The sequence below is a fragment of the Micromys minutus genome (genome assembly GCF_963924665.1).
Source record: "Micromys minutus genome assembly, chromosome: 5".
Classification (NCBI taxonomy): Eukaryota; Metazoa; Chordata; class Mammalia; order Rodentia; family Muridae; genus Micromys; species Micromys minutus.
The window spans coordinates 79,341,441-79,354,754 of NC_137974.1; the positions used below are offsets into that span (position 1 = coordinate 79,341,441).

The following is a 13,314-nucleotide window of genomic DNA, read 5'->3' on the forward strand; positions in this document are numbered from 1 at the left end:
GCATACAAAGTTTATGAAGAGGCAGCTTGTGTCAACAATGGGGCAGAGACAGGGAACAAACATAACAAAGGTAATTTCCATGGCTTGACCTGAAGGTGAGTTCCGTGCTAGATAGACTATTGCAACAGCAAAAAAATCGAAATACCTGAGTATTAAAAAATCAGTAGAACAAAAGTATGTTTCAGTAAACATGCGAGCAAAACTCAAGTATGAGTAACATGGGAAAAGAAAGAACTCAAAAATTAGACAGGAGAGGACATTAAAAGTCATGCCAGAGGGTGAAAGCACCATACATTATGAGAGGCTACCACAGGTATGTGCCAGGGATCTGAACTAGCTATAGGAGAAAATACATCCCTAGAAAGATGCAACTCACCCAGACTGAAATACAGAAAAATAAATGTACACATGGCTATCACAAATAAGACAATAGGGGCTGGAGAGAAGGCTCAGCAGTTAGAAGCACTGACTACTCTTCCAGAGGTCCTGACTTCAAATCCCACCAACCACATGGTGGCTCACAACCATCTGTAATGAGATCTGATGCCCTCTTCTGGTATGTCTGAAGACAGCTAAAGTGTACTCATATAACTAAAATAAAATAAAAACAACTAAGAAAATAGAAGCAAAAAGAAAAACAAACAAACCAACCAAAACTTCTTGAAGGTCTGGGAATGTGCTGGGTTGGTAGAATGCTTGTCTAGCAAGCATGAAACTCTGGGTTTTATACCCAGCACATCATGAAACTGCGTGGCCATAACACCAACACTAAGGATGTGGAGAAAGAAGGATTTGGGGTTCTAGATCATCCTTGGCTATATGTGAAGCTCAGGGCCAGCCTGGGCTACACAGGACACTGTCTAGGATGATGACATCAACAAAACCCTCTATTAACTTCCTTGCCAAAGCTGTGTAGAAAGTCCAGGACCAGAGAACTTTACTGAAGAATTCTGAGAAATATTAAAGATTTAACTAATTTTTTTTTCTCAGTCTCCCAAGAAAATGACATAGAGAATCCCTTCCAACAGTTTGTGAGGCCAGCATTCTCCTGCAGTGAAAATCAAAGTTTTCCCCTGTGCTCAACATCAAGCAGAGTTTTCCACTAACTGTCAACAGAACACTGGAAACCCCAGTTGGAGCCATCAGACATCCCAGAGTTAAAACATCCAAGGACAATAAATTTGTCATCTCACTGTGTTGCTTCATTTACACACATGCATGCACTCACACACACACGGTGTAAGTGTACTCCCTCTCAAGACATGGCTTTCCTGGACCTTGTCATAGCTCAGGCTGGCCTCAAATTATAGATTCCCTCCTAATACTGAGATGGTAAATTTGTACCACTATGCTCAGCTAAATTTAAAACATGATGCTGGTTTATATATGCCTTATATAAGTACACACACACACACACACACACACACACACACACACACACACACTATCATGATTTCAACAAAATTACAAGATTAAAAAAAATCAACACATCATCACTGCTATGCAGTAACAATAACCAATGCCCCAATTTAAATTTCATTTTAATCTCAAACTGCAGATGGTGGCACATACCTTTAATCCCAACACTGGCAACACAGAGACAGGCAGGCAGATCTCTGAGTTCAAGGCCAGGCTGGTCTAAGAGAGTAAGTTCCAGGACAGCCAGAGAGCTACACAGAGAAACCCTGCCTTGAGAAAACCTAAAATGCCCCCTCCCTCAAAGAACAAAAACCGAAACCCAAAAACAAAATATCATTTTAATCTCATTTGGGAGACGGCTAAAATACTTAGGAATTACGTAATGAAGTGAAAGGCTTATCCCAGGCAAACTGTAAAATCTTACTAACAGAAAGCAAAGAAAACAAGTGCTGTGTGCTTTTAACCCCGGAAGCAGGACAAGCCCAAGTTTGAGGCCAGCCAGCTGCACAAGACCAACTGCCTGAGGTTAAGCCCCATCAGCCCTGTCAGCCAGTCATGGCAGGGGGAGCTCTGGGGCTTGCTGGCCAGCCATGCTAGCCGAATGGATAAGTCCCAGGTTCTGTGAGAGGCTCTGCCTCAAAAAATAAGGTAGAAATTAATTGAGGAAGACCCCAACATTGACCTCTGGCCACTTCAATTAAGCACACACATACACAACCTATACACACTCACACATACAAGGGACTCCCAGACCAGAGGAGATGCTCTCTAGTCTACCTTCTGGTCTTCCATATCCACGTGAATGTTTTAACCTGGACCACTGAACCCAAATATTGTTAAGCTATATACAGAATGCCAAATCTATTCTGAGCGATGTAGGCCTGACATTCACATTTCAAATGTTTTATAAGCTAAGTACATTGCTTTTTCTATTTTAATAAGTGTATTTTACTTTTAAAAGGAGAAAGAATTAAAACCACCAAACAAAACAGCTGAGCAAGACGAAAAGAAACAACCCAAAACGCCCTGTAAAATCCCTGACTCGTACCTGAATATAGTAGATGCCCTTCTCCTGAGCATACATCATCAGAAAACAATAATCCAGGTTTTGCTTGGTTCTCCATCTGGGATGAACAGCGTAGGAAAATAAGTTAGGACTCTGACTCAAAGTTAGCAAACTCGGACTGTACGCCTGAGCCTTGTGTCTACTGTAACACACACAGATAAACTTCAACACAAGAAAGGTGGTCAAAGAGCAGCTTCCTCCCGGCAGCCTTTATCACCGTGCATCTTAAGAAGACTAACCATCCCGATAACCCATGCACAGAGGCTCTCCACTGAAGGAAATGTGGTCAAAGCTGCACACAGATCCCCTTCTAGAGAGGCATAGCATAAAGGATGCTAACACATCCCCCAGTGGGCACACTTGCTGCGGTACCAAGGATGGAACCCATGGATCCATGCATGCTTGGCTAACGCTCTGCTTAGCTACAATCAAGCATCTTCCAGGCTGCCTCATCCGCAAACCTTTTCTTCAATACTATCTTAACGTCTCCCTGAACTACAGCTTCGCAAAGTCTGCTTTAGGGACTTCGGTGTCTAGAGCTATGAATTGAACACTGTAAGAGATGGATACTGCATGTTGAATGCAAACAGAAGCTAAAACTATGTATTAATGCTTTGAAACCATGTTTAATCAATGGTAGTAATCTATTCTAGTGGCTAAGAGAAGCACATTATTAATTAAGTAATTAATGCTGAGTATGAGGCATGCTCCAAATTATAAATTCAAGAAAGCACAGTGAATAGCCGTCCCAAGCCCGGACCAACCACACCAGCCTGCCATCTTCTACGTGTGCACTGGGTACCACGGTCGCTCACCTTACTCTTTCTTTGGAGTCTCCGAATGTCTCCTTCAGGTTTGTCAGGTCGGGGTAATAGCTTTCAGGAGGAGAGATTATTTCCAGCAGGCCAGAGCTAATTTCTCTAGAAAATCTACCAAGAGAAAGGTCAGCTGTATTATGTTAGCTCTATGGAATGTCACTTGTCTTGATGCTCAATTTACTTATATAACATGGAGCAGAGACCTAGGCAAACTGCAGGCAATGCCATCTTACAAGCGATCAGTTTTCAAACCTAAGCAAATCAAGATCCCACAGAAATCAGGGAACTGGGGAAAAAAGAGCTTACCCAAAACATATTATTTATGAAAAGAAAAAAATCTAAGCTCTTCCATTTTTCTGGGCTGGTGAGAGGGTTCAGTCATTAAAAGTGACTGCTCCCAAGCCTGGTAGCCGGACTGAGTTCAATGCCCAAAGCCATACAGTAGAACTAGAGACTAGCAAATGTTTCTCTGACCACCACACGCACACTGCAACCTGTGTGAGCACTTACTGATGGATGAATGAACGAAAGGTTTTCAAATTTACAAACACAAAGTTCTTCCATATTTGGGAAGCTTTAGCTGCAGGATCTGTGTCATTCCAATCCAGGGTTTTCAAGCTGAGGGCAACTTGATCCCTCCTGGGAATATTCACTGGGGTCTGGGAGCATTTTGGTTGTCACAACTAGTGACAGTTCTACTGACATCTAATGAGCAGATGCCAACGATCCTGACACATGTCCTATTATGCCAAGAGCCTATAACCAAGAATCAGCTCACCCGATCAGTGGTGCCTGGGCTGAGAAACCCTTTCTTAAGTTCTTGAGTCAGTTTTCACTAGCTAAAGGTGGTTTCTTTTACATTCCACATCTTGTCTCATTCTTGCAAACCTTCACTCAAAGCTCCTGTAATGCTGGCCCTTGCACAAGTGTGTGTGATCACTCTTACTTTCTGGCCTTGATTTCTCTGCATGTGAGGGAAGCCTGTGGGACTAACTGGCCCTGAGGCCCATGGGATGAGGAAGGAGCCATGATCACCTGCCTTAAGGAGCCCTCACCAGGCTGTCTCTGCAGACTACCAAGAATGTAGCACTTGAGGACATTTTAAACACACGATGACTTGACCCTGAAGTGTGCACAGCGTCCTTTTAAATCTCCAGCTTCATATTTTGCTTGACAAGGAGAAATTATTTTAAGTGTGGAGTTATCAAATAACTACTGCTTCTAAGTCTTATCTAAGTATCATTCTTGTTTTTAATCATGTCTATCATGTGGGGAGGGGAGTTCTGGGTAGGCAGAGGCAACAGATCTCCCAGAGGTGGCATCAAGGACATCAGGGATGATGAATTGAACACAGGACCTGAACTCAGGTCATCTGTAACATCTGCAAGCACCTTCAACCACTAGACCATCTCTCCCGTTCCCTAAGTCTTTTCTTGTCAAGGAAACATGTGCCCCCTAGGGGTAAAGCCAGATGAATTTCACTGAAGAAACCCATCAGGTCCAACTTGAACACCAACAAGTGAACAACACAAAACACAGCAATGCCTAAAACTCCCAGAGCTTTGCAGCTGTCCCCTGCTCAAGGCGAACTGGGCTCCAATCTTGACAGGACAGAAAAACATGTTTAGATAGGCCTCATTTCAATGTCTGTCCTGACTTTTCCTTGGCGAGCGGCGGTGGAAGACTCAAACAGTTCTGTGCAACCCTAAGTCTCTCCTCCCTCTCAAGACTAAAGGTGACTAGTTGGTAGTACTCCACACAGATGCCATCCAAAGCCTTCCTACAGTGGAATGAACCAAGTTACCCACCACACGTATGCACAGCTACGTCATGGGAGCGTAACCAGCACTGACACTAATGAACAGAGAAATGAATTAGAAAAGAGTTTCCTTTCCACAGAAAGCCAAAGATAATAGCCATAAAAAGTGTCATTTCTGGACTTGGCACTTACTCTTTCTCCAGGTTGGCGACAACGCTGTGAACGTAATCAAGATCTGTCTGGGAACGAGAGAAAAATATGGTTTTTATTTCACTTTACAAAAGATTGTTATCGTGTGTGTGTGTGTGTGTGTGTGTGTGTGTGTGTGTGTGTGAGTGTGTGTGTGTATGTGTGTGTATGAGTGTGTGTGTGTGTGTGTGTGAGTGTGTGTGTGTGTGTGTGTTACTCTTGGAGGCCAGAAGATGGCATCAGATCCCACGGAATTGGAGATGTTTGTAAGTCATGGAGGACGTGCTGGGAAGCCGAACTGGGATTCTCAGGAAGAGCAGCCGGGACCTTAACTGTTTCTCCAGCCCCTTACTTCATTTTTGATGCCCAACTCAAAGCAGGCCAATGATGAATCACACGCTGGAAATACTATTTTAACGTTTTAGACATTTGCTCTATGAAACAGCACCTCTAAATGTCCTTAGGTACTATTACGGTGAGCGAACCTGTGAGTTTGATTATTTTCAACCGTTGAATTCAACCAATTCAATTTACTAGAAAAAGTGAACATGAAGCAATTCGTGTTCCCCTGTAGCATCCAGGCCTTTGAGTGTGCATGTGCACAGCGGTGAAGCAGCCTCTGAGTGTGCACAGTGGTAAAGCAGCCTCTGAGTGTGCACAGAGGTAAAGCAGCCTTTGAGTGTGCATGTGCACAGTGGTGAAGCAGCCTGTGTGGTACTTGGAACCATGAAAACGAAACTGAGACTCAGAAGTCACCGCTACAGCGATTCCTGTGTTGCTTCTCTGAGCTTCTATTTTCTCTTCTATTGGGGGAGGGGGGGCGCACAAAGGTAAAGACACCACCAAAAACAAACACACATAACAAAACTCCTTAAAACCCAATTTTTGTCTTAGTCAGGGTCACTATTACTGGCAATGAAACACTGCAGCCAAAAGCAAACCAAGGAGGAAAAGAGTTAATTCAGCTTACACTTCCAGGTCAGAGTGCATCACTGAGGGAAGTCAGGGCAGAAACTCAAGAGGGGGCAGGAACCTGGGTGCAGGAGCTGATGCAGAAGTCATGAAGGGATGCTGCTTACTGGCTTGCTCCCCATGGCTTGCCCAGCCTGCTTCCTTATAGAACGCAGGACCACCTGCTCAGGGGTGGCTCCACCCACAATGGGTTGAGACTTCCTGCATTGATCACTAAGAAAATGCCCTATAGACTTGCCTACAGTCTGATCTTATTTGATGGTCCCTCCTCTCCAGTGACTCTAGCTTGTGTCCAGTTGACATGAAACTAGCCAGGACAACTCCCTATCCACTTAAAACTTAGTGGCATCTTAAATATTGTCAACTATTAAGACAAATCAGTGATATATAAAATTTGAGCTATCTTATAAAGGCAGTCAAAAATCTAATGCTGGCCAGGTAAAAAGAAATAACACAGGAAGTAACAAGAAAAAAATCTCATTGAAAACTAATACGTAGTCTTTGCTTAATTTAACTTTAATTTCTGTTAATTAGATTCTGCCTTTTATTAGGCTTTTGGATTTAAGAATACAGTATCCTTCAGGAACTTAAGATACAGCACAGGACCACAGGCCCAACCCCTTTCCTCTCCCCTTAGATGAGCCCAACCGTCAGCGACCCAGTCTTAAAAAAGCATCCCCATGCTTGACCAAAGAGTATCTGAGACTATGATTTTGGAGACTGTAACCAAGCATGGCTTACACAGACCACAGCATGCTCAAAAACATCCTGAAACTCGGTTTGATAAATACTTGATAAGCCACGGTGAGAGGGCCAGATAGAGCAAAGGAATACGGAGAGGCAAGGCCCGCCCTCTGCTCCTAACAGGCTGATCTGAAGCCGAGAGCCAGCGAGAATGTCCGGTGAACACAGGTCTGTCACGTGAGCTCTAAACCCGTTTATGAGCAATACAAAACGCAACCATACAGAACATCTCCCATCATCCTGGCCTGTTAACGTATCTATAGAAGATTTGCTTAAACAACTGTGACCAGTGTCCTTCAGGATGGAGAGTTAAACCCATCTGGTATCTACTGGAGACTGGGGGGTAGGGTGGGGCTCCTCTGAAGAAAGCTAAACTCATGAGCAGTCTGGAGGCCACATTAGCCAGGTCTCTTCAATGGGACTCCCAGCCCCTCCCTTTGCGGCTGGGGTCTTAGGGCTGGGCAGTCAGAGCTGCTCATTAAGTTGAGCATTTTAATGCCGGTGACATTTTAAACAGCATTTGGAAACTGTAACAAGAGAATAACCACTTATCTATGACTTGAAAACTGAGCTACGCATGTCTCAGGAATCGGTACAATTGGACAGCAGAGAATTAAATAGGTGTAAAAGGCAAAGTCTGGAGACGGCTCAGTCAATCAGAGATTGGAGCCTCAGATCGGGGCAGAAGAACAGGTAAAGAAGCACTTGCCCCAAACCCAAAGGTGGAGATGAGGAGGCAGGAGGAATCCCAGTCTCACTAAATAACCAGCTAGTGAGATGGAGAGACCCCCAACATTCGGGGAGTTACTAAAGCGTGACGCCCTCCTTTAACATCACTTGTAGCAACTCAGACAGAAGGAATCAGAGAAAGAAAGTGGAGCCACAGTAGCAAGCACTGTCGTGCTGTTATGGTGAACCCTGTGTAGCTTCGGCCTACAGCGCCTGATCTAACTAACAGCTGCTAAGGCAGCCCACCCACTCACAAAGCTGAACTGGTCACTTTCAGAAGCACTGAGGAAATTCAGCTTAGTCTGAGTCCCTAAACAGCTGGTCCTTACATGCCCAGTCAGCCCAAACCAGTGGCCCTACCCCACACAGCAGATATGCTTGCTCCAAACAGCCAAAACGGCAGCTCCTTGTCAGCCAGAAAGCCCCTGCCTAGGAACAATTTACACTGTAGCTCTGGGCTACAGCTGTTATGAACTTAGCATATACCAAACCACACCACACCGCACCCTGGAAGCCACCTTCAAGTGCACCTTTTTTTAAGGAGCACAGGCCCACTCATCCTGAACAACAACTCTGCCTAACCTGGGATCTCAGCTTACACCTCTCTCCAACTGCAGGTTACAGTTAATTTGATTATGAGTGTTTGGGCCAGAAGTTGCCATAGGACCAACTGGCAAGACACCCAATCAGAGACTCCGGCCACTTTGTCCAGGCTCACCAGATGGCCCATGCTAGCCCAGTGTTCATCTGTGCTAAGCAACACCTAGAACAGCCAGAAGAGGGAGCTGCTTCCAAACCACAAAAACCTCAGGGACAGAGGGATCAGAGGTATTTCTACAGCCAGCCCCTGGCAAAGGAAGTTCCAATAGTGAATTCTAAAGAAAGAGATCTACCAAACAGGACTGTCAGAGAAGAACCTTCCCAAGAATATGCAGAAACAAATTTGCCCGTGCATGGTGATTCAGATCTATAGTTTTAGTTTTCTGGAGGCCGCCTAAATTCAAAGCCTGCCCAAGCAACTTATAGTAAGACTCCGGTTTCAGGAAACTAAGAGCCTCAGTGCATACGCCAGCATCCATGTATGGCAGAAGTTGTCACCAGTGAATCCTACCCAACCCCAAGTATCAAAACTCGGAAACAAAGGGGAAAATCCTGAAAGCGGGAAGTAAGTCCAGCAAATATAAAGAATATTGACACTATCAGATTTCTTAACAGGAAAGCGAAGTGATGTACTCAGCAAACTGAAAGGAGGGAAAATGGCAAGTGTATCCTTTATCCTTCACTGGTGCCTTTCAGAAATGGAGAACAGGACTGGCAAGGTGGCTCAGTGGTAAGGCCACATGCTGCCAAGTTTGAGTCCAATTCCCAGGGAAAGGGAGAACAGACTTCCGCCCATCCCCTGGGCACAGCACAAATGTCTGACCTCTATATAAACAAATAGAGGGGGCAACCCAAGTCTGTCATTTGCAGCACTTGCTGGGGAAATGACAGTCCTCCCATCATTAGGGGCTGGAGAGATAGCCCAATGGTTAGGAGCATTGGCTGATCTTCTGGGAGACCTGGCTTTGATTTCCAGCACCCACGTGGTGGCTCATAACTGCCTGTAACCAGTTCTAAGTCATTTGACAACATCTTTTGGCATCCTCGGGCACTAGGCATGCAAGTAGCACACAGACATACTAGCAGGCAAACACCCAGACACACACTTTTTTAAGGCACAAGATATTCAAGAACTTGGTGATAAATGGCACATGACGTGTTCTCTAGGACTGTGCTGGCAATTATAGAGCAAACAGCCCTTGGTACAAAGTTTATGAACTATAGTGAACACAAACCAACCAGGAAACAAGAAATGGTGCAAAGTCTCCAATCAGAGGCGCGTGTAGGAGGAGCAAAGGCGTAGAGCCGTGTGGTGTGTACACTGCCAACTGCAACTGTCAGGCTGTTTGTTCTGAGTAGATTGTTCTAAGGGAGCCTCACAGAAACTGTAAAGCAAAGCTCTCCAGAAGAGGCAGGAGACACAACCAGAAAGGGTTCAAAGCGCTCAACTACATGGATCCACAAAGGCGGGCAGCGATACAGTGCCTGAGGAGCCAGAAAACCACAAGGAAGACTGCAGAGGAAATTTGTACCTATCAGTGAGTGCTGGGGAAGCAAACAGACTTGGTTTTCTGGTTCTCCAATGAAAACGAGTGACCAAGTAGATAAAATAATAATTCTCTCTCTCTCTCTCTCTCTCTCTCTCTCTCTCTCTCTCACTCACTCACTCACTCACACACACACACACACACACACACACACACACACACACACACACGAATGCTGCCTCATATTATCTTCAATTACATATACAGAAAGTGAGCAGATTTAAAAGATGCTCCAGGCAAACGGAGACCAGCAGGGACCAGAGACTACCTGTACTTTAGGAGGAAACTCTGTAACCAAAGTAGGCTGGAAAGACTGGTTACCAGTCAAAGGTCACCATCGAGGCAGAGACCTGTGGGTCTCTGAGTCTGAGATCAGCGCAGACCAGCCAGGGCTACACGGTAACGCCCTGTCCCAAAGAAAGGCCATCACATAATGAGAAGGCATATATACTCATGTACAACTTTAAATACTCATGAATTTCACATCAGACCACATGCCACAGAAACAACACAAAGGATCTGAAGAGGCCGCTAAGGCCAGTCGGCTTAGCTCTTAATCTGACTTGAGCACTGGGAAATGTTGGGCTTCATGCTCTTTGTCCTCCAGCCTTAGGGTGTAGAATATGTCACCAGGTAAAAGCCAGGGCTCACGACATTTATTTCTGTCTCTTAGACAGCCTCACCCCATGTAGGCGACTGTCTCCGAACAGTCATTTGAACCTTTTCCCATCTTTCTAGCTGCTTATGTCAGAGGGTCCACCAGTAACAGAAACACACTTTATCTTACATACTAAAGAGCCACAGAGAAATTCCAGGAAGATAATTTGTACCTGACAATCAGCAGGACCAAGATGAGAACTTAGAAAAATACAAACTTATTTCCTGATCTGACACAAGAACACTACTGCCCACATAAATACTTCCGTTTCTAACTTCAAACCAAGGCAAACACATAACAGGGTATTTTTGTGAGCTTTGCTAGTTTCTAAAACGGTTGTGTGCCATGATATGGCGAGTCAGAAAGAGGAAGTTAAAAGGGGAAAAAAAGACAACGATTTCTTTATTTGAATTACCTGTCACAGCCTTTCCATCTCCTCCCATCTGCAGATAACAGAAGACATCTACACACACAGGCCCCAGCATTCAACAGATTCAAATCCATTCAGAAACCGACCGCTGTGGGACCTCTTGGGTTAGCCTAGTCCAGACCTTGCCTGGATCATGATAATGATCCCCGTCCTTACCAAAGCTGACAGTGGAGCCTTTCAAACGGCAGGCCTTGACACCTGTGACCACGAGATGTCAGAACAACTCAAGCCGAGACACTGTCACACAGGCGTCCAGATCTCTAAGGAGCTGTCACGGTGAGAAGAAACTGGAGTCAGGATTACTGGGTGCAACACGGGATGCCTGGGATGCCGACAGAGTTAACATAGCAGTGACAGCAAAGAATCCAAACGGAGTTTGCAGATGAAGGGAATCGGCCCCCTCCAGAAGACCGGGTACGGCATGCCTCTAATCCCAGCAAGGAGGCAGAGGGAGATAGATCTGTTAGTTTGAGGCCAAAGGGCCTACAATGAGACATCATGAAAAGCAAAAAAACAAAAAGAAACCAAAAGTGTTGATTGAGCCCACTCAAGAGTGTTGAGCTCAGTGGGTAAAAGCACCTAGCAAGTAACAAAGTGTGACACAGAACACACAAACAAACTCACACACACACACACACACACACACACACGCTCATTGGAACACACACAATTCATACATATACTCACAAAAGAGGAAAGACTAAATTTTAAAGTTTTTTTTAATTAACAGATATTAATTTCCTAATATCAGTAACTATTGTAGATATTTTAGTCACAGCAGTACAGTGGAGAAGCACTGCACAATATTTTAAAACCTTTTTCTAACTGTAACTCCAGTAGTGGGGGAGCCTGTGCTCTCTTCCGGCCTCTGAGGGCACCAGGCTCCCATATGTGCACACATACATATACACAACTTTGAAAAATAACAGAAGATATTATGCTATGTCAAGTGTCTTCTCTACTTGAAATTTTCAAGCTTCCCATGCGGGAGCGATGTTCAGCAAGCCTCCAGACTGTCCACTGCTCACTGTCCTGAGCCAATGTCCTATACTTCCTTAGAACATGACCGTAACCTTTACTGCATATGATCCACGGCTGTTTGCAGGCTAAACATGGAGAGTTTAGTAGTTTTAACACAGACGGAATGACTTACAAAACTGGAGCAGATGCAGAGCTGTGCAATGATCTAGAAAGTCCCATGTTCCTGCATCCTGTCCCTCCGGACCACCCCCCACTAAGCTCCGGCCACTCACAGGACTCCTCCTGAACATCTCAGGAATGCCGTGGTCTCACGCCAGGCCTTTGCCCTATGACCTCTGCGCCAATAAGCCCAGTCCACTGCGGTCATGTGTCGTCTCCCTTTCTTCCCTTCCCTGAGCCATTCCTCCTCCACGGAGCTCCCAAACATCTGCCGTGCTTCCCAAACAGACTGCATGAGCTCCAGAGTTTTCAGCTGGAAGGTTGTATTTTACTCCCTGATGTACCCAAACTTCTTGTTGGATCGTGACCGAACTCCAAGCTCCATTTTCTCGGTCATCATTTATATGATTATATAATATGTGCCATATATATTTATATACACACATATATATACACACACATATATATTATATAATATGTGATATATATATACATATATCTCTATATTATATATATATTATATAATTATATCTGCTGAAAAGCAATAGGCCAAGATACTACTGTTTCCAGTATGGTCATGCACAGTTTAAAATTCAGGACAGCTGACTAGATCAGCAGATACCAAGCAAAGCGTCTTCCACACTGTGGAAGCTCCAGCTTCGGCCTCCCTCCCCACCCCTTCTGGCTCTATTTTGTTGCTTTAACTACTTTTCCTTCCAACTCCTTCTCTTACCATATTCGACACTAGAGGCCACAGAACTGATCAACGAGTATCTTTATGACTGGTCTGAAACTCCCTCCAATCACAGGGCAAATCACCCGTTAATTGCAGACAATTACTTCAGATAAGGCTGAACACCATAGCAGGAACAATCACAACCAGAAACCAAACTGCCCCCCTCAACCGATGACAGAGACGGCAGTTTCTCCTGAACGCCTTGCAGATTCAGAACTGAGACAGATCTCAGAGCACTGGCCTGACCCAAGTTTCCTGTTAGTCAGTCAAGCAAACTCCAGAGCCTCTTGTTTCTCTTCTCTACAAAATCTCCTGAGTTTTGTCAGCCCCTGGAGACAGACTTGGGATTCTAAAGCCCTTCAATTGTTCTGCCCCCATGTTGACTGAAGCAAAGTCCTTTCTCTGTTCTCATCAATGATCATCTAGAAGTGTGGCTGAGGCTAGCCCACTGGGACTCTGGAGCTTACCAACTTAACCTACTAAACATCTCTATGAAAATACGCCATG

General features: G+C 44.8%; 1 protein-coding gene across 1 annotated transcript in view; it reads right to left on the bottom strand.

Annotated features, from left to right (window-relative positions):
• MGAT4A (alpha-1,3-mannosyl-glycoprotein 4-beta-N-acetylglucosaminyltransferase A) overlaps positions 1-13,314 on the bottom strand; it is an 87,655-nt gene that overhangs the window by 18,009 nt on the left and 56,332 nt on the right. The window contains exons 6-8 of the mRNA XM_080917003.1: positions 5,255-5,301; positions 3,301-3,414; positions 2,468-2,543 (exon numbers count right to left, since the gene is read on the bottom strand). Coding sequence (XP_080773129.1) covers positions 2,468-2,543; positions 3,301-3,414; positions 5,255-5,301 — 237 coding nt within the window. The remainder of the gene's footprint in view (positions 1-2,467; positions 2,544-3,300; positions 3,415-5,254; positions 5,302-13,314) is intronic.